At 38.1% G+C, this 19,485-nt stretch overlaps 2 protein-coding genes across 2 annotated transcripts; one reads left to right on the plus strand and one right to left on the minus strand.

Annotated features, from left to right (window-relative positions):
* Window positions 1-1,455: 1,455 nt before the first annotated feature.
* Window positions 1,456-3,202, minus strand: LOC144433062 (D-beta-hydroxybutyrate dehydrogenase, mitochondrial-like). Its single transcript, XM_078121373.1, has 3 exons — window positions 3,154-3,202; window positions 2,367-2,500; window positions 1,456-1,809 (listed from the first exon to the last, which is right to left on the minus strand). Exons 1-3 carry the CDS (start codon window positions 3,200-3,202, stop codon window positions 1,456-1,458), a joined length of 537 nt encoding a protein of 178 aa, XP_077977499.1.
* A 4,682-nt stretch (window positions 3,203-7,884) lies between these two features.
* On the plus strand, window positions 7,885-9,334 carry LOC144433063 (RYamide receptor-like). Its single transcript, XM_078121374.1, has 2 exons — window positions 7,885-8,241; window positions 9,155-9,334. Exons 1-2 carry the CDS (start codon window positions 7,885-7,887, stop codon window positions 9,332-9,334), a joined length of 537 nt encoding a protein of 178 aa, XP_077977500.1.
* The last annotated feature ends 10,151 nt before the right edge of the window (window positions 9,335-19,485 follow it).

A 19,485-nucleotide genomic window follows, 5' to 3' on the forward strand; every position in this document is an offset into this window, starting at 1 on the left:
TAGTGATTAAATTACCTGTGTATTACAACATGCAACTTACACGGGGATGACATGCAACTTACACGGGGATGACATGCAACTTACACGGGGATGACATGCAACTTACACGGGGATGACATGCAACTTACACGGGGTCAATCATCTAAAAGGTGTGTAAAGGGTTAATCATCTTTCCAGGTGTGTAGGGGTAACTGAAGCCTCAAACATTGAACCATAAATAAACTGGTGCTGGCTTCCAGTTGTCCCCCCCCCCCATCAAAATCCCTCAATTCAGACAAGATGTGATTTGGAGCACAGGGCCAGCCATTTTAAGTTTTAAAAGTATTACGATATTTATTATTTAAATTTAGTTTTCTTTCCAAATGTTCCACGTACATACTGTGTAAAGTAACTTACTGGCAAAATATTGAATATTGTAATTGCAATCACTGTCATTTTGTTGCAATTGCCAGGTTTACAATAAATCATATCTGAACATATTAAACAGTCGTTTATTTGTTTTCTACATTTGTTGTGACAGCTTTAAACAAATTAATTAACAAATATTTTCAATGTTGTGTTAACATTTTGATGAGAATAAAAAAGTGTTCTGTAAAGTCAATATAGTTGTGAACATTTTATGAGATATTGAAACAAGAAAAAAGTGTGACACCAAACAATACAAGTAGAACATCTTCGAAAACGAACGATCAATACACGCTCTGTGCATGAATGAGTGAGAACTACTTTGGAGGTGCATACCATATAAAAACACAAGCCTTAAAGTGCACATATGGATGACAAATCGGTATTTATTTTGGATTTTCAATTAATTCTTACGACAACTCTGCTATGTTTTCCTACTTGAAAAAAATACAATGTAAACTAACATTGGCCAAGTCTGTGTTTGGAACTCAAATAAATTACAAAAAACTGAAAAGTATGTAAGAAATATATTACTGTAAGTACAATAACAACTATTTTAAACATTTTCTAATGTTTTGCAATTTTTTGAGTTACAAACATCATGTTTGACATTGTTTTTCCAGGTATAAAAAAACAATAGTTATTTTATGAGTTAAAAATAAATCCAAAATAAATACACTATGTATCACCCATATGGCCACTTTAAGAAAGGAAATAAGAATAAAACAAGATTTTTGAGAATGAATATTCATGAACTTTGAGTTCATTCGTAGTAATGATAATTCCTAGTTAAAGTCAAAACATTTTGTTTTTGAAAATTTGGGATTCGCTTCCAAGAATTTTTTTAACTCTGTGTGTAGAAATTTTCATCACTATGATATGTCTATTTAGAAAATCTGATACGGTTACAATAGCAGCATAACATGCAAAAAAGGAATGGATATGTATTGCCAATCAAAATTCCAATAACACGTTTTTTTGTTTTGTTTTTTAATCTAACGGTTTTGTCTAGGACAACCTGTTTAGTGTCATGTCCTAATTCTAACTATTTCAATGTAAGACAGTGGGTGTGACTTTAGAGGAATAACTCTCCTTAATGGGTCCATCAGTAATAAACGAAGGCAAACTAGTGTACATAAACGTCTTCACTTGGTCAGACAGACTACCAATGACGTATCTGTCACGAGGAATCCTGGACCAAACTGCGTCAAGAGTTTTCCGTACAATAATTCCAATGTGTTTGTCACCACCTTTGAGATCCTCATCCCATGATGCAATGCAGTCGTCGTAGTACGACTTCCCATAATGCCTCTGTGCTTTCTTATCTAATTCATCCCATAAGTTCTTGTTGTCAATCACATCGCAGACGCCCTCAAATTTCTTGCAAATTTCGACGACGGACACCTATAACGATATATACAAAGTAATTCAGTGTTTGGCATATCATTTCGTAATTTTAAATGCTAATTCGATTAGACTTCTTTTTAGCATAGAGTTAGCAGAATTACGCTACATAAATATTAATTTAGACATGTATGTGACATGTCAATGTGTACAATTCTGTTTGATGTATTATATATAGTGTATTAAGTTGGTTGTACCATCAACCACATTAAAAAAAAATTTATCTATCGAATAGAATAGAACAGTCAGTCAGTTGTCTGTCTGTCTGTCTGTCTGTGTCTGTCTGTCTGTCTGTCTGTCTGTCTATGTATGTATGTATGTATGTATGTATGTATGTATGTATGTATGTATGTATGTATGTATGTATGTATGTATGTATGTCCTCCCGCCTGTCCGCCTGTGTCTGTCTGTCTGTCTGTCTGTCTGTATGTCTGTCTGTCTGTCTGTCTATCGATCTGTCTATCTGTCTGTCTGTCTGTCTGTCTGTCTGTCTGTCTGTCTGTCTGTACATGCCAATCTGGCATGCATGCACTTGAATTATGTCTGTCATTTCATACCTTGACACCCCATTGTTGCATCTCATATCGCAAGGCGTCAGAGAAACTTTCCACTCCGTATCTTGTCATGGCATAGGCAGCACACCCGGGTACCGTCCATCGACCACGTGTATCAGTGACATTAATTATTCGACCTGAAATACAAGCAATAATGAATAAATTAACACCACTGTGCCTATCGAATGAATATTATAAATATGTAAATATTTCATTGTAACTAAAACAAATAAAATTAATGAGAGTGGCTACAGCAATGCAATGAATCAAATATGAAAAGAACGTCATGTACTCGCACGGTTATTAGTCCCGTAAACGAGTACACCCACTACGAAGTCAAAGAGGAGCGTGACAGAATGAGGAGTTCGAGAGGGCGCACTTGACTGATAAAAATTAAAACGTTATTCTACGATTATGAACACTGAATGTATACAAACGACTTTGTGTTTTAACAACAACAGCTTTACATAGACAGATCACTTTTGAAGAACACTGATTTAAGATAAAAAAATATCAGAGTTACAGTTGAATGACATTGATAACAACAAACAAACAACTAACAAACAAATGATTAAACTTGTTCCAGTTAAAACATTGTCAATTGCGTTATCATTATGCACACTGTATTGAGACACTGTCGATACCGGATGCAATACAACTTAAAGTACTGTATATCATTACAGTATGTTGATTCTGTCATGACCGGGATGACCCCCAAATGTATTATCAGTTCAATAGTTCAGATTTCATGCTGTTTACGTTAAGTAGTCTCTTTGTTGACGTCTCTCACCTCTATTACGTCGTATCCACGGTAGACATGCCTTGGTGATTCGTACCATACCATAGAGATTGATTTCCGCTAGTCTTTGGAATGTCTCCACAGGAACCCACTCCACTTCCCCTCTAGACGTTGCCATGGTGTTATTGATAATTCCCCAGAAGTCTGTTGAATGTAGTACATTGTGCATTAAATGAGATAATGTAATGGAAAGGAAAGTCAAATGATATTCATTTATATCTATAAGGTTAGATAACAAGTACTTTGTGTGATATATGCGATCCATACATGCCGGCGGGGATATAGTCAACTCAAATCCACAAACCATCATTCAATCCTGTGCAAAGGTAGTACATTAACCCATTCATTCAACAAACCATTCGTGCCAACATGCATACAACAAACAACTGACGAACTGATTGATTGATTGATCGATCGATTGATTGATTGATTGATTGATTGATTGATTGATTGATTGATTGATTGATTGATTGATTGATTGATTGATTGATTGATTGATTGATTGATTGATTGACTGACTGACTGACTGACTGACTGACTGACTGACTGACTGACTGACTGATTGACTGCATGAGGCTGACTGACTGACTGACTGACTGACTCACTCACTCACTCACTCACTCACTCATTAACTCAAATATACGAACGGACAAAATGAAACTATTTAACCAACTGACTGACTGACGAGTACAATCTTTGGAGACAGAGATTAGATAGTAGAGACGAATTATTACTTTTCTCTCAATTACATCAGAGCCTTGTACCGTTTCGTCTATATTTGCAATCACGTAAGTTTCCTCATTACAGGCCAATAGTTTACAAAATAATGAAAATCCTAGCCATTTTAGGACAAACTGGATGTTCTAAATGCCAAGAGCTCGTTGGAGATTATCTAACTCATTTATTGACTTCATGTCGTAATACGGCTGTACAAAGAGATATTTTCTGGTCAACTATGTTTGATAATATGAACGTTAACTTTGCTGTACAACTTAAATGAAGTTGATTTTGCTATCAGTATTTTAGAAGATAGCGAAAAACACTTTCAGCAACCAGACGAATGGGAAATATTTCAAGATACAGTCTATAAGCTTACAGGCACATGCTTAGACTTTTGATAGGATTATGATGTCTTGTCACACTCGTATTTCTTACTGTCATTTTTTTAGAAGATAGTATAAATTTCAGCAACCGAACAAATAGGAAATATTCAAGATAAAATCCTTAAGTTTATCGTTTAACTGACTAATGAAGTCATGCACTCTGTACTTATTTATTCATTATTTTGTTTTTGTATATATGTGAACTGAGTTGTAACTCTTCTCTTTGAGGAGGAATAAAGAAACAACAACAACAACAACAACAACAACAACAACAACAACAACTCACTCACTCACCCACTCACTCACTCACTCACTCACTCATTAACTCAAATATACGAACTGACTAAATGAAACTATTTAACCAACTGACTGACTGACTGACTATTTAACTAATTAACAACCAACAACTAACTAATAATCATCCAAATAATCTCAAAGCCTTTAATAACTCTTTCTAAAGTGACATAGAATCAGTCACTCACTCAATCAATCAATCAATCATGAAGACAGCAAAGACATTCTTGCCACTCCCCCCACTCCCCCACTCCACCACATCAATGCAGTCATCTATTATCTACCTTACACTGCTGCACTACTCAAGTCAAACATAATGTTAAGCTGTACATGTACTTACCATGGTTAGCCTTCTCCAAATATTCTTCAATGTTTTCAATTGCCATGGTTACAGATTTATCAGACGTGACATCAAGCGGCATAATTACAACTCGTGTTGTACATTCTTTCTGTATTTTCTTTATATATTCACAATCTACAGGGATATATGAAACGGACATATATACAGTGTTGCTATGGTACATACTCTATAGGGAAAGTTGAAACAGACATATAGACAGTGTTGCTATGGTACAGCTACTCTATAGGGATATATGAAACGGACATATAAACAGTGTTGCTATGGTACATATACTCTATAGGGAAAGATGAAACAGACATATAGACATTGTTGCTAGGTGCATCTACTCTATAGGGATATGTGAAACAGACATATAGACATTGTATATGGTTCATCTACTCTATAGGGAAAGATGAAACAGACATGTTGCCATGGTATTAAATTCGACTCAACAAAAGCGTCGTGACTACCACAGGGATGTAATCTTATATTCCGACAAGACGCGGTTTTAAATTGGAGTAAAAGAAAACTGTACAGATAAACTAGAAACTAAATGTCACAGGTCTTACAAAATATCATATGTCTTGTTCATGTTACCATTTATAATACATAGGTAGTGTTCGGTTTGGATATTTGTTCGGAATGTAATTTTATCCCAACTTATATTATCCCAAATAGTTGTAATTAACTGTGTTGAATATTTTTTTCAGAAAATAAAATCAACATCCATCCATCCATCCATTCAATCATTCAGATGACACAATTATTGCCAAATTTTGTAGAAAAAGATTCCAAGGTGCCCGCGACAGCTATTTATGAGAAAATTATCTTGACTTATTGTGTTGGCAAGTCTTTTTATTTCTGGTTTTATAACATTATGCCCAGAATTCAGTGTAATCTATTCTAAAAACCCATACTAGACCTGCCCCAAGTTCATTTGGTAGAATGTCAATTCATTTGCCATGATCGATAACTTATAATTTGCTTCACCTTGAAATGGCAAATGAAATTTGGTGTACTAAAATATTCAATTACTACGGGAAACCTATTAGTCATCGTTCTACAACGATTTTATTCCACACAGATGCACTTCATTTTCGTCCCCCAACTTTAGTTACCATGGTTACAAGTTTAATTTTTTGTATGTCCGCACGTTCGGCCAGTTGTCTCTACACGCCCGTCTGTTTACGTGATCTTTAGTAGAATATCTAACTCTCTCACTTCTACTTATATCTGTTTTGTCATTTTTTTCTAGCCAGCTACGTCTTTCAATGCATTTGTTTACTTGGTTTTCGATGCAAGAATATATATGATGGAATTACCTGGCTTGTTAGTTCCTGCGAATACAGTGACCAGTCCATCCAACTGTTTCACCAAACGATAGCCCAAAGGAGTATCACAACATGTTACGAGCACAGCCTTCTTTATCGGTATAACAGGTCCATAGCCATTCCAAGTCCACCTTGGAAAGCAGTAGTGGAGTGATAGATATGTACAGAGCCATCCAACCCCTCCCCACAAATAGCCATGAAACAATGACAGACCTAGCACCGACGTAGCAAACACTGCAGGTAGAACGATTGCAAGACCAAGGATTAAAAGATACACTGACACCGAAGTGAGAAATCTTTCTTCAATCTGAAGACGACGTAAATTCTGCAGTTCAATATGTTTTGCCGCGTTTTCCTTATGAGCAGAGCTTTTAGGATCCATCGTGGAAAACAAAGTGTGTGAATGAACACCCTGTACTAAACGTCCGATTTAATACGTATGGTTATGTGTGCCTGTACAAAATATCATTTCCTCTGACCGGGGTCAAAGTTCACAGGACACTGTAAGTTTGTTGACACTGATCAGTTTGGTCGAGAGAGCACACGTACGTCGTCCTCACAATGGTACGTGAATACACATTATATCAGTACCAGTATGGCCACTAATTTATTAACTAATTAAAAAGGTCCAGTGGTCAACCCTACATACAGGTAGAAAGTAGTGTGTGTGTGTGTGTGTGTGTGTGCGCGCGCGCGCGGAAATACTAATACTAGATAAATATAAATATAAATACAATATGTATGTATGTATGTATGTATGTATGTATGTATGTATGTATGTACCCAAGGGAGGCGCAAAAAGTGTGACTGACGTGCAAATGTGGGCATCAGCCAATCAGGAGTCAGTAAGTAAATCTCATACACCAAAATATAAGCTATACCAGTCAGCGGTAAGAAAAAACAGAAAATGCCTCGAAAACCGGTATATATGGGAGGGAATAGACAGGAAACAAGACACCAAGTTTATTAATCTTTCACTAAACTGTATCAAACATGTGACCACGTGTTGAATTGTATGAAGTAGGTCATGTCACACACTAGTAACCCAGCGATGTAACTACTAGACTAAGCCGAGTAATTATACACATGATGTTGGGCATATTAAGGAACAGACTTGTTTTGAACTTGGTAGTTTTGGGTCTCCAGATGTGAATATACTTGGAAACTGGTCTGCTATCTATTGTGTCCACGTTGGCTTGGTCATCTGATATTATTTTCTGTTACGGTACTGAGAGTGACTGTATTCCTAGATTGTCGTACTCCCTGGCTTAAAATCAACGGAAATAGTTACGTTCGAAAGATGTAGCTACAAACATGACCAGTTTCATCAGAGAGCGCCCTATTGATTGAACATGGAGGTAGCAAGATCTTTCCTACCTCCATGGATTGTTCAAGTGATTTAATTGTTAGCAAATCAACATAACATTAATTAGTGATGTACACTCCCATACGTGATATATGACGGCCATGCCATAATGTATGGGAGTTCACGTCATAGAAATGGTCAAAATCACTAGAGGGCGTTATATTGTGTATAGATTTATAATAATTTATTCAGCAATATATTGGTGAGTTCATTACAATTGTTCTTCTTCATATAACGTGGCGACTCAAACCGTGTACACTGTCTCTACTCGTGTCATCCATTGGAAACATGCCGGTAAACATAACTCTAGCGTGGCTTATGAAACACTTTGACTTTATAGTTGATGAGAATGGGAGCTACGTAGTCCAGCCCGGTAAAGAACTTTTACCTTCATACGGTGTTTATGCAGTTGTCGCTGTTTTCTCAATCACGTTTATGTTGATCATTCTTCGAAACGGAGCCGTCATCTTGGTGTCAACAAGAGCTAACAAAATATCTGCTGATCTCAAAGTATACCTGATTAGTCTAGCCATTGCAGATATCGGCATGGGAGTATTCTGTTTACCGTTCCTAGTATCAGAAACGATTCTACAAGAGTGGGTGTTTGGAGATGTTATGTGTCCACTCGTGAAATATGCACAAAAGGTAACAAAATATCTGTCTATAAATGTATTTGTTCAATTCGTTGCAATACATACAGTACACATTCATCTACCTAACCCTATAAAAATCACAAATGCGTACAAGGAGAATCAAGAAAAGGCCAAAACATGATGTTGATAGTTATTCATACAATGTGTTGGCTCAAAATAGACAACTTGTTCATTTATCGCCCTAATCCTATTAAAATCACAAATGATTACGAGGAGAATTGGCAAAAAGGCACGTCTTTCTGGTGAGGAAAAGTAAGCAAATCATCATTACCGAGATAATTTCTTTCGGAAAAAGTGAAGACGAAAATTAAAGTTGATACTCTATGGCTCTGAAGAGATTAGGCAGGAAAGTACACCTTGATTGGTGTACAATGGGGAGATTCCACACAAAAAATGACAATTTCATTGATTCCATCCAAAGGGAATAGGCAAAATAACCTCGTAATTTTTTATCAATAGGGGAAACACAATGTCATATGCTATTGGAAGCTTCTGCAAATAGGAAAAAATCTCTAAGAATTGTACAATTTTCGTACGCCATCTCTTTTCATCAAAATGTATCCACAACTAATTTCTTTTTCAATGAACGGTCATATTATCTTTAGTGTTAGTTAAATGTGTTCATCCATGGATAATATCAATATGCTCATTTAACTGTAACTAAGTAATGTCATACAGAAGGATAATTGTCTGACACGGAGAAACGAGTCTTTACTAGATGTACCCTACAACTTAAGTGTATATCTATATTCGCTAGTTGTAAGGGGAAATGGGGAACTGCAGTTCGCAATGTATGGAAAAAAATCAGACTAAAATCTTATTCATCACGTTTTCCTTAAAAATCGTGATAACAACACATTGTGGTCCAACTTGAAAAGTGACAAATGTAGTCCTTCTTTTTACAGGTGTCCGTGATCGTCAGTATATACACGTTGGTTGTTGTTAGCATCGACCGTCTCCGAGCTGTGAAGAACCCACTGAATATCTACAACAGTACATCAACTCATCGTAAAAGCCGGGTAGTTGTCACTATCTCAGTGGGTGACTGCACTTGTTGTCAGCTTATGCCAATTCTTCCTTCATGAAACCAAGAGTGGTTTCTCTGATCATCATCGCCAAAGAAATACGATCCTTTGCATTAATACATTGCCCGACAGTGACCTGTTGATATACAAGATTTGCGTTTTTTTTGTCATGTTCGTCATTCCTTTATTCCTTCTGGTATCGACCTATGTCAGCATCATTCGTATACTATGGAGGCATAGAGTGCCGGGGAATAATGATGATACCAGGGATGGTGGCAACCTGCAGAAGAAGAAGGTGAGTGCCGCGTCGTAGCTCTATTCCATGACAATGATTGTTTTAACATGTACGCGTTGTAGGTTATTTAGCGGTTAGGCCAAAAAAAATATATATCTGGTTCTGGTCAGTGCGCGCGTGCCCTGATTACTCTCGCGTCGATCCTTTTTTCTGATAATTTTTGCTTTCCCGTCCCCGTCGATCAACACTGTATGCAAGGCGAGCGGAAAAATGGAACTCGTGTGATGGCGTACTTCTATTTTGGTAACGGGTACCCTTTTCTTCTAGTACTGTTGCATACCCATAACCCCCCCCCCCCCCGTACGATGTGTGTACGTAATCTGTACGATGAGCGTGGTTGATGGGAATCACGGGAAATAGTGTGTTCACTGTGCTAGGAGGTAAACCGCTCACATGTTTCGAAAATGTATGAAGTTTGAGTACGTCGTGAGCACAAGCAATCGAAATGTTGATATCAATTCAGCTGACGTTTGGAGCAAAAATCCTCCGGTCATTTGGAATCGTAGACGTTTCACCTGATGTTACTCTAATGAGATTATATGAAGACTTTTGTCGAGGTGTTCTCAGTTCTGGTGATCGTTTTGAGTAAATTTGGCATGCTGTAACTTAGAAGATTCGTTGTTTAACTCTACCAAAAAGTGCAAAGCTATATATGTGGTAACGATCGTTTCAAAATTGAAACTGTAAACGCTTCAAGTTAGAAGAATATAAAGTGGCCATATGGGGTATTTATTTTGGAATTGTAATTTATAAAACAACTTTTACTAAATAACATGCACCATGTCCTTGTTTGCAACTCAATAAATTACAAAAAAAAAAAAAGATGCAGAAGTGTAATTTTATACGTCTTTTTAATGTTTTGCAATGTATTGAGTTACGGACAAGAGCTTGGTATATGTTACTTCTCATTGATTCTTCAAGTAGACACACATAGTAAAGTTCTTTTTATCAATTAAATATATCCAATTTAAAGTAAATAGCCACGTGCCATCGATATGGCCAGTTTAACAACACGGTGATGTGTACCACGGCTCCTTTTGTGTTGATCAGTTAATCACATTCATTCAATATACAACTACATTCCCCATATCTTATATTTGACATATACACCCACATTCACTCTTAAACCAAGTCGCAATGATCGGTTGTCGGGGGCAACGTGGTGTCATTACATAACTCAATGGGGCATCAAAAGGATTACTTACCCAGCAGGTACATATATATTTCAGCATAACCTTAATTGTTTGAAATTAAGTTATAAATGTAAAAAAGTTATTTCAAACAAAGTGGTAACTATATAATACGTGTAATTATAACATAAATGAACACTATTATATACATATATATTATTGTTATTATTTATTATTATTATTATTATTATTATTATTATTATTATTATTATTGTTATTATTTATTTGTAGGTTATTTGGATGTTACTGGTTGCAGTGTTAGCTTTCTTCCTATGTTGGTTGCCCAAGGAAATCTTTTTCATCACGTTGACGTTGCACCCATCCTTACTAGCTAACACCCAAAATAAACAGATGATGATAGGCCTTTACTTCTTCACTCTATGGTTTGCAATGGCACATAGTTTTCTCAACCCAATTATCTACACCTTTATGAGTGGTACATTCAGGGTAGGTATTTCTACTTATAACGATGCATTACTATAACGCTGCTTACATCATAGATCACCACAGGGTCACGGGGGACTGGCTGTGTCATTTTCCTGAACTCTTTCAAATGTTGTTTCTCTCCAAATAGTACCACGAAGAGTTATTTACTCTGTTTACGTTTCTACCACTGCCAGTACTGCCTTGTGGCGTTTATTATATGAAGTGTGAAGAATGTTCCCTCCAATCTCATTACTACAGGTATTTTATTTACATAGTCTATCCGAACTTTATTTTCACATCGTTATCAGTTGTTTGATCTATGTTAACACTAATCACATACCTGTACATGTAGTATGTTTTTCATACATCCTGGAGCTCATCCTAAGGTGTGCGGCTTTCTTGGAGAAGTCGTGCACTAATTAATTGTCCATAAATGCTGATAAAACGATGTAGACGCAAAAAAGAGGTAGACAGCGAAGACAATACTTTGTGGTAATATTGAAATCACGATGTGAAAATCAGGGCGATAAAATATTGTCATTTCTGAACCCTGTGGGCAAGCCAATCCTCTTAACTTATAGATTGGAACACAGACACTTTGTACACACACAGACAGCAGAACACATACCCTATAATATCATATACACTATGTGTCATAAATTACTATTTTTGACTTTGGTAAAAATTGTTAATTACAGTTCAAGTTACTCTTGCTAGGGCGCCCTCTAGCAACGCAAGTTTTCAGCATTTGCCTCCATTTTTGAGTGACATTGTTGTGGTGTTAATTTTCTCCTCCGAGTATTTTGCTGATTTCCTCTAACAATGCCGCGAGGCAGGAAGACAGCAAAGAAACCAGTAGAGGACATGATGAGTCAGCTTGAGAGCAGCATTCGGGAAGCTGATATGGAATTGCGGCGACTGAAAAGGTCTCGACAACCTTCCACCCGAAGCGACATGCTACAAGCAAGCAGTTACCCCATACCGCAAGATCATTCTACACAACAACGCCAACCCCATCCTCCGCAACAACGATATGACGTCGACATCGGAACCCTGCGTAATGAGGATGAATTGGTTTGGCAGGCGGAAGACCGTATGCGAAATTGGCTACCATTTACAGACACCGAGGCTACTTCTCAGATGCCCACGGGTAAGAGAAAATCTGGCATTTTCAGCAAACCGCACGATCACGTGGTGAGACCAACACTGTGGCCACAATGTGTCATGATAGAGGTTTTACCATCGCAACAGTCGATCGATTACTACCAAATGTCATTCGAACATTTCCTTGCGGGCTACATGGCCATCATTACACACAGCCCACCCCTAATTTCAGACAGTGAGAAAGACCTAAGAATACGCCATCTAAAAGATCTTATTAATTACAAGATATTGTACGGGTGGGAGTTAACGCGGGAGTTCCACGCGAAAGTGCTACATAGAATCGAAATGGGCCATGCTGATTGGGACGACGACTGTGGGAGCCTAGCATACTGGGCATTCAAGGCGGCCAGTCCAGATGACACCAAGGCGAATAATGCCTCTACAGTCAAGGTATCACAAAGAGACAAGGGTAAGGCAAGTGGTCAGCTGAATTTTCTGTGCTTTAGTTGGAACTGGAAGAACGAGTGCCCCTTTGAGGACATAAAAAGCGGCAAGAAATGTCGAAAGCTGCACGCATGTCTACACTGCATGAATAAGGGAACTTATGAATGTCATCCCATCATGAAATGTCCATTTCGCGAACAGTCAACAAAAACGACAACTGCACAAGCAATTACGCAGAGTGCACCGATCCCATATAAAGACTAGGTTACTGAAAAACAATCTAACTATTTCTGATCATGACTCTCACTCAGGCTTAGTAATTCACCGGGAGAACTGTGAACAGCTACCAGTATTGATACCTGCATTGAAAACAAACATTGCTTGCAACCTAGCTACCCCTGAGACCAACTTACCTTTTGCCAATGCAACAGGACCTAGCCACAGTATTGCTTCTCAGGGGCAACTTACTACAACTTGCGACCAGCGTGTTGAAGCTTGCGGTTTGCAGAGTAGTAGTAATGATATCGCATTTCGTAACATTAAACAATTTGAGCATTTAAATAGTAATAGCAATGAGAACCTTACAGACATATCAGCTTTGCTTGACACAGGTAAGACAATACACACTGCCTGTGACAACTGGCCTCCTTTTCTCCTTATATACTACAAGATTTTGTGCGACTACATGACCAGATTTATACATCAAGAAAATACAACTTTGAAGGACTTCGTGTTCCCGTGCCTACAAAACTCAACATCTCCGTATGGAGAGAGAAACTACATGACTACAAAGACAATAAACTATGTGACTTCCTTGAATATGGATGGCCAGTTGGCTATAGCAAAGCACAGTTACCAGAAACCTGTGACCGTAATCACAAGTCAGCATTTCTTAACTGGCAGCACATTGATAAATTTATACATAAGGAAGTTACTTTGGGCGCAGCAATAGGACCATTTAGTAAGAACCCACTGTGTACTTCTGTGGCAGTGTCACCATTGTCATCAGTGGATAAAAAAGAGAGTACCGAGCGACGCACTATATTAGACTTGAGCTTCCCAGCAAACACTTCTGTGAATGATGGTATCCCTGCAGGCACCTACTTAGGGGAAGACTTTACCCTGAGGTATCCTACCGTCGATTCATTTGCTTCATTAATACGGAAACATGGGCAAGGTTGCCTTCTATACAAGTGTGATCTTAGCCGTGCGTACAGACAGCTATATGTCGATCCTCACGATTACCATCTCCTTGGCTACAAGTGGCGATCAGACTTCTATTTTGACATTGTGTTTCCTTTTGGAATTCGTAGTGCTGCAATGGCATGCCAACGAGTTACAAGTGCAGTTACTTATCTACACAATAACTATGGATACTCATGTGTGAACTACCTAGATGACTTTGGTGGGGCAGATACTCAGGAACATGCATGGAAATCATTTAACCACCTTCAATGTCTCTTGAAAGAACTAGGACTACAGGAAAACAAGAATAAAGCTATACCTCCTACCTCTGAGTTGACCTTCCTAGGCGTTGGTTTCGATTCATTAACAATGACCATGTATGTGACAAAAGAGAGACTTGAGAACACTTTAACTGAATTGCATACTTGGCAAGGCAAACGGACAGCCTCAAAAAGACAACTACAATCAATTATTGGTAAACTTATGTTTATTGCAGCATGTGTTCGCCCAGGTCGTCTGTTTGTTTCAAGGATGTTAAAACTCTTAAAGAAACTTAAACGAAATCACCACAAAACTCGCCTTACAGGTGGCTTTAAAAAAGACATTATGTGGTGGTTAGAGTATCTACCTTTGTATAATGGTATTTCCATGATACCAGCTGTAGACTGGTCAGCACCAGGTTCAATTTTTCACTCCGATGCATGCCTTAGTGGGTGTGGGGGAATAACAAATAGACAATATTTCCACTCATCTTTCCCTGAACACATTATCGATCAGAGACTTCATATTTCCGCTTTGGAAATGTTAACTGTGGTAGTTGCATTTAAATTGTGGGGCATTGAATGGAAAGGTCAGCGCGTAACGGTTATGTGTGACAATGAGGCCACAGTATCAGTCATCAACACTGGTCGTAGCAAAGACAATTTCATGATAGCATGTAATAGGGAACTGTTGTTCTGGTGTGCTTCTTTCCAAGTGGAAGTTAGAGCAAAGCACACTCCAGGACGAGACAATACGGCAGCAGATTATTTAAGTAGGTGGCATCTGAACCACAAAAATGGTAAACTTTTCCATGAGTTGCCCAATTCAGGTGTTTTGAAGGAATGTGTAATGCCACTTTCTATTTTTGAATTTACTCACAATTGGTAATTGCATTACAGATCTTGGTACTACCAGGAGTTACCAATGGAGAAACTTGTGCCACCAAGCAAACTTACGACGAAAGTCAGCTTATGCTCCAGGGACAGACAAAAACTTTCATAGCCATATCAAAACCTATTTTTTATTTTGTACGTATTTTCATGTTAGTCCACTGCCATTAGAAGCAATCACATTGTGTGCCTTTTTTGAGTTTTTAGCTAGAACAGTTACTGCTTTTGGAACGTTACTAAGTCTAAAGTGTAGTTTGAAACGTTTTGCACTATATAATGGTGCTTCCGTAGAGCCTTTATTAGATTTTGTTGTATCTTTATCGTTGCGCGCATTGAAACGGGAGTTGTCTTGTATCCCCATACAAAAGTGTCCTATCACTCCCAACATACTTTTGAAGTTCGCGAATCACTTAAATTTGTCAAATCCAGTTCATGCGGCTCTATGGAGTTGTTTTTTGATTGCCTTTTTTGGCTTTTTCCGCAAAAGCAACTTAGTTCCAGCGAGCAGGACCAAATTTGACCCTAGCAAGCACTTAACTAGAAATAATGTACTGATTCGTAGCAATTGCATCATCCTTTTGGTGTCTTGGAGCAAAACTATCCAATTTGGAGAACGTAAGCTAGCTATTCCGCTCCATCACATCCCAGGGTCTATTTTATGCCCAGTACAGGCCTTCCATAACATGTGTGATCTTATTCCTGCTCCAGCCACAGCACATGCATTTGCAGTTCCCTCTGGTGGTCAGCTTGTCCCACTTGATGCCCATGTGTTTACCGGTGCTCTTTCCAAACTTATCCGGCTGGTGGGTCTTCCCCCTCGTTCATACTCGGGGCATAGTTTTCGTAGGGGTGGTTGCTCCTTTGCCTTCCATTGTAGTGTACCACCAGAGATGCTGCGCTTGCATGGAGACTGGGCTAGCGATGCCTTTCGCAGGTACCTTAGAGTTCCATTATCTGACAAGTTGTTAGTAACCGCCCTTATGGGCCAGGCTATTCGTCAAAGTGACTTTTAATCCTGCATTGCTCACTTCCCACACAGTCCAATTTGGGTGTTTGGCAGGTTGTTCGGGGAGTGTTGGTGTCCGTTGACATTAATGTAATAAACCACTCCCCTTTTTCACCCAATGTTGGCTGTGTTATTGTGTAATTTTACTATTTTTGACTTTGGTAAAAATTGTTAATTACAGTTCAAGTTACTCTTGCTAGGGCGCCCTCTAGCAACGCAAGTTTTCAGCATTTGCCTCCATTTTTGAGTGACATTGTTGTGGTGTTAATTTTCTCCAGCATTTGGGTGTGTGAGACACACACAATCCTTGTTTGAGACACACACACAATTACTCCCTCTCACACACAAAATACACACAGCACAACTCTGGCGGCAAAATATCGGAAGTACTTTACTGTACTCCACCATACAGTTACAAAGTACTGATGACACTACTAGAGCTCGAAGCTACTGTGAAAGGAACCTCACACGTGCTAAAAGGTTGGAGAAAGGACCTGAAAAGAGGTCTGAAAAATTACATAACTGGGTGTAAACAGCTCAAAACTTTACAACAAATCAGTCGAGAGCTATCGAAGAAATCGTGAAATAAAAATTATGCTAAACAAGTGAAAATACAGGAAATAAACAAAAACTGCTAGTGATTGACGCATCAAAATATATTAATAAAGGGGGAAAAATAATACAAAAGTTACAAAAGAAACTAGGGAGAGGTGGGTTGGAAAAAAAGGCAAACCTGTCCCAACTGAACACTACATTCAGAAATTTGGCTCAAACTATTGCCAACTACTGCGACGTGTAAACTTCAGTGGGACAGTAAGTAAATGACCGAGCATGAGTAGCGAGATACTGGGATATACTATTAATGTACAGGGGTGCCGTAAAACACACTCGGCAATGGTATTGGCAGTAATTCAACAAAATGGCACATTTTTAATCAATTACTCCCTCTATCTCACACACAAAATACACACAACACAACACTGGTACAGACAACCTCAAAATGTCACTCTTTCATTTGGTCTCTGGGTACTTTGTCCTCAAAAGCTTAAGGACACTGTGTCACTCCATTCCTGATCAGCTGTTGTTGCGTCATGCGACTGGCTCCATAGTGACATTACTCTTCTGGCGGGAAATGTTCATGGAGACGTATAACTGACTGGTTAACACTTGCACTTGACCCAATAATTCGTCGAGCTGTCCATGAACTTTGGTCCCTTGTCTTCTAACCTGGGTTGTCTTCTTAGGTCGCGTTAACTCTGGCTTCGCGCCTAATTCAGCGAAAGTCTTTGACCAAGATCGTCAACCTTGGCTGCTTCCGAATCCTGAACATCTGACTGTTGCTCACCCCTGTCCTTGCACGACATACTGATGCAAATAAACTGGCTGAAACCGACTGTGAGGTCTGGATATATCGTGAAAGATCTTTAAAAGGCAAACCTGTCCCAACTGAACACTACATTCAGAAAGTTGGCTCAAACTATTGCCAACTACATCGACGAGTAAACTTTAGTGGAACAGTGCAAAGTAAATGACCGAGCATGCGTAGTGAGATGCTGGTATATACCATTAATGTACAGGGGTGCCGTAAGACAGACTCGGCAATGGTATTGGGTAGTAATTTAAACAAAATGGCACATTTTAAATCAAAGCTAAGCTTTTATGACAAATTGTGTATATCGTCTTCTTCATTATACATTTCCAATCCTGTCGAGAAATGATTCTCTGGTTATAAGTAATAGATTCCTAACAGTAACAATCTCGAGACAAAATGTTACTGTCTGGTACCAGCAGGTGACCAGATAGTTGTTGTTGTTGTTGTTGTTGTTGTTGTTGTTGTTGTTGTTGTTTTGACAATTGTTATCTGTTCTTGTTTATTTCTCCATGTCTCGCCAAAGGTATGTATTGGTGACAATTGTATTTATAAAATCTTCTGTTTTCATTTGTTTTTCTCGCCCGTAAGGGGAGGTATTAACATGGCGTGGTCTGTCTGTCTGTCTGTCTGCCTGTCTGTCTGTCCATCCGTCGATCTATGTGAGTGAGTGTGTGTGTGCGTGTGCCTGTCTCTGTCATCACTTAAAAACCGCTGGCTCAATTATAATGAAATTTGGTTCATATAATTTTAGGGGTAATGGCTAGAACTGATTAGTTTTTGAGCGAGATCTGTTCATTTTATTTGGTAAAACTATATCTTAAGACTGCATACTTCAATTTTAATATAATTTAGTACATACGTTGCACATAACGAAGTGCATATGTCCATATGCTGTTAGCATAGTTGTTTAGTGTTAATGAGTAATTTGCATAATTAGTGATTTTTGGTAATTAGGCTATAACCTAAGAATGTAAACTTCAAATTTCATTTAACTTGAATTCATCAACCATAAAAAATCATGTTTTGATGTAGTTGCTTGTGTAATTGCGATGTGTAATTTCCATAAGTAATCATTTCGATTAGTACATGCATTTATGCTAAAGATGTGCATGCGTCATTTAAAGCTTGATGATGTAACTTATATAAGCGAAATGGTTAATTTGCATACTATTTTTTTTGTAATTAGACAATATGTTAAGTACGTAAACTTCAAACTTCATACAGTTTCCTATCATTAATTTTCCAGGTGGTACGTACATCATGTATTCATAGTTCACAGGTTTGCATTCCAACAATGTGTGTACGCCCACAAATCTACGATTTTGCCCTTACGGGAGGCATTCAGTTTAAATCTGGTTTGTTAATATTTTGATGTCCATACACCTGGATGAATGGCACGTTATTTCTTCTGTGTTTTGTTTCTTAATGTGTAATTTTGTTTATTTGCTGACTTTCAGTATAGCCTCCTACCCGCCAATCACCATGACTTCCGTGTTGCTAACAAAAACCACTGTAATAATATGTTTGTACATAAAACAATATATCACCGTCTCTTTTATTCCTAGAAAATAATCTACAGCTTTCTGTATGGTGTGTTTTCGATGTCACAAATCAACTAACCCCCCCCCCTCCCATCATCTCTTTCGTCTGTAGAAAGACCTCAAATCATCTATTCTACGTGGTACCAGGAGACGTATTCCGAGGGAGAAGTCATCTACGACGTTAGCATTCAAAGTACCAATGACCAGCATTAAAATGACGACAATATGATTTAATTTTGGAGAATGGCTGTATTTTTGTTCTTTGCTGTACAGCTATTCAAGTCGATAGTACTACGAGGGATAACATTAAACCGGTCAATTCATTTTGATGTGACTGAAGTGTTTCTAGAAGGATCAATTAAGATATGCATAAACGTTAATATACATGTGATATCTTTTCAGATTATTTAGCTGTAAGCCTCGATACTGAGATTTATCTAAATAGAAAACAAGTTGGGACAATAACCCATTGACATAATTTGGCCTTTAGGAATCCT

Source organism: Glandiceps talaboti, chromosome 3 (genome assembly GCF_964340395.1).
Source record: "Glandiceps talaboti chromosome 3, keGlaTala1.1, whole genome shotgun sequence".
NCBI classification, from domain to species: Eukaryota; Metazoa; Hemichordata; class Enteropneusta; family Spengelidae; genus Glandiceps; species Glandiceps talaboti.

What these genes read in the sequence shown, in the direction of transcription:
- LOC144433062 (XM_078121373.1), bottom strand. Translation starts at nt 3,202, where the DNA reads ATGGTACGAATCACCAAGGCATGTCTACCGTGGATACGACGTAATAGA. An exon ending in GTGGATACGACGTAATAGAG is followed by an intron (nt 2,501 to 3,153) that starts GTGAGAGACGTC and finishes CTTGTATTTCAG; the next exon opens with GTCGAATAATTAATGTCACT. An exon ending in TGCAACAATGGGGTGTCAAG is followed by an intron (nt 1,810 to 2,366) that starts GTATGAAATGAC and finishes ATATCGTTATAG; the next exon opens with GTGTCCGTCGTCGAAATTTG.
- LOC144433063 (XM_078121374.1), top strand. Translation starts at nt 7,885, where the DNA reads ATGCCGGTAAACATAACTCTAGCGTGGCTTATGAAACACTTTGACTTT. An exon ending in TCGTGAAATATGCACAAAAG is followed by an intron (nt 8,242 to 9,154) that starts GTAACAAAATAT and finishes TTCTTTTTACAG; the next exon opens with GTGTCCGTGATCGTCAGTAT.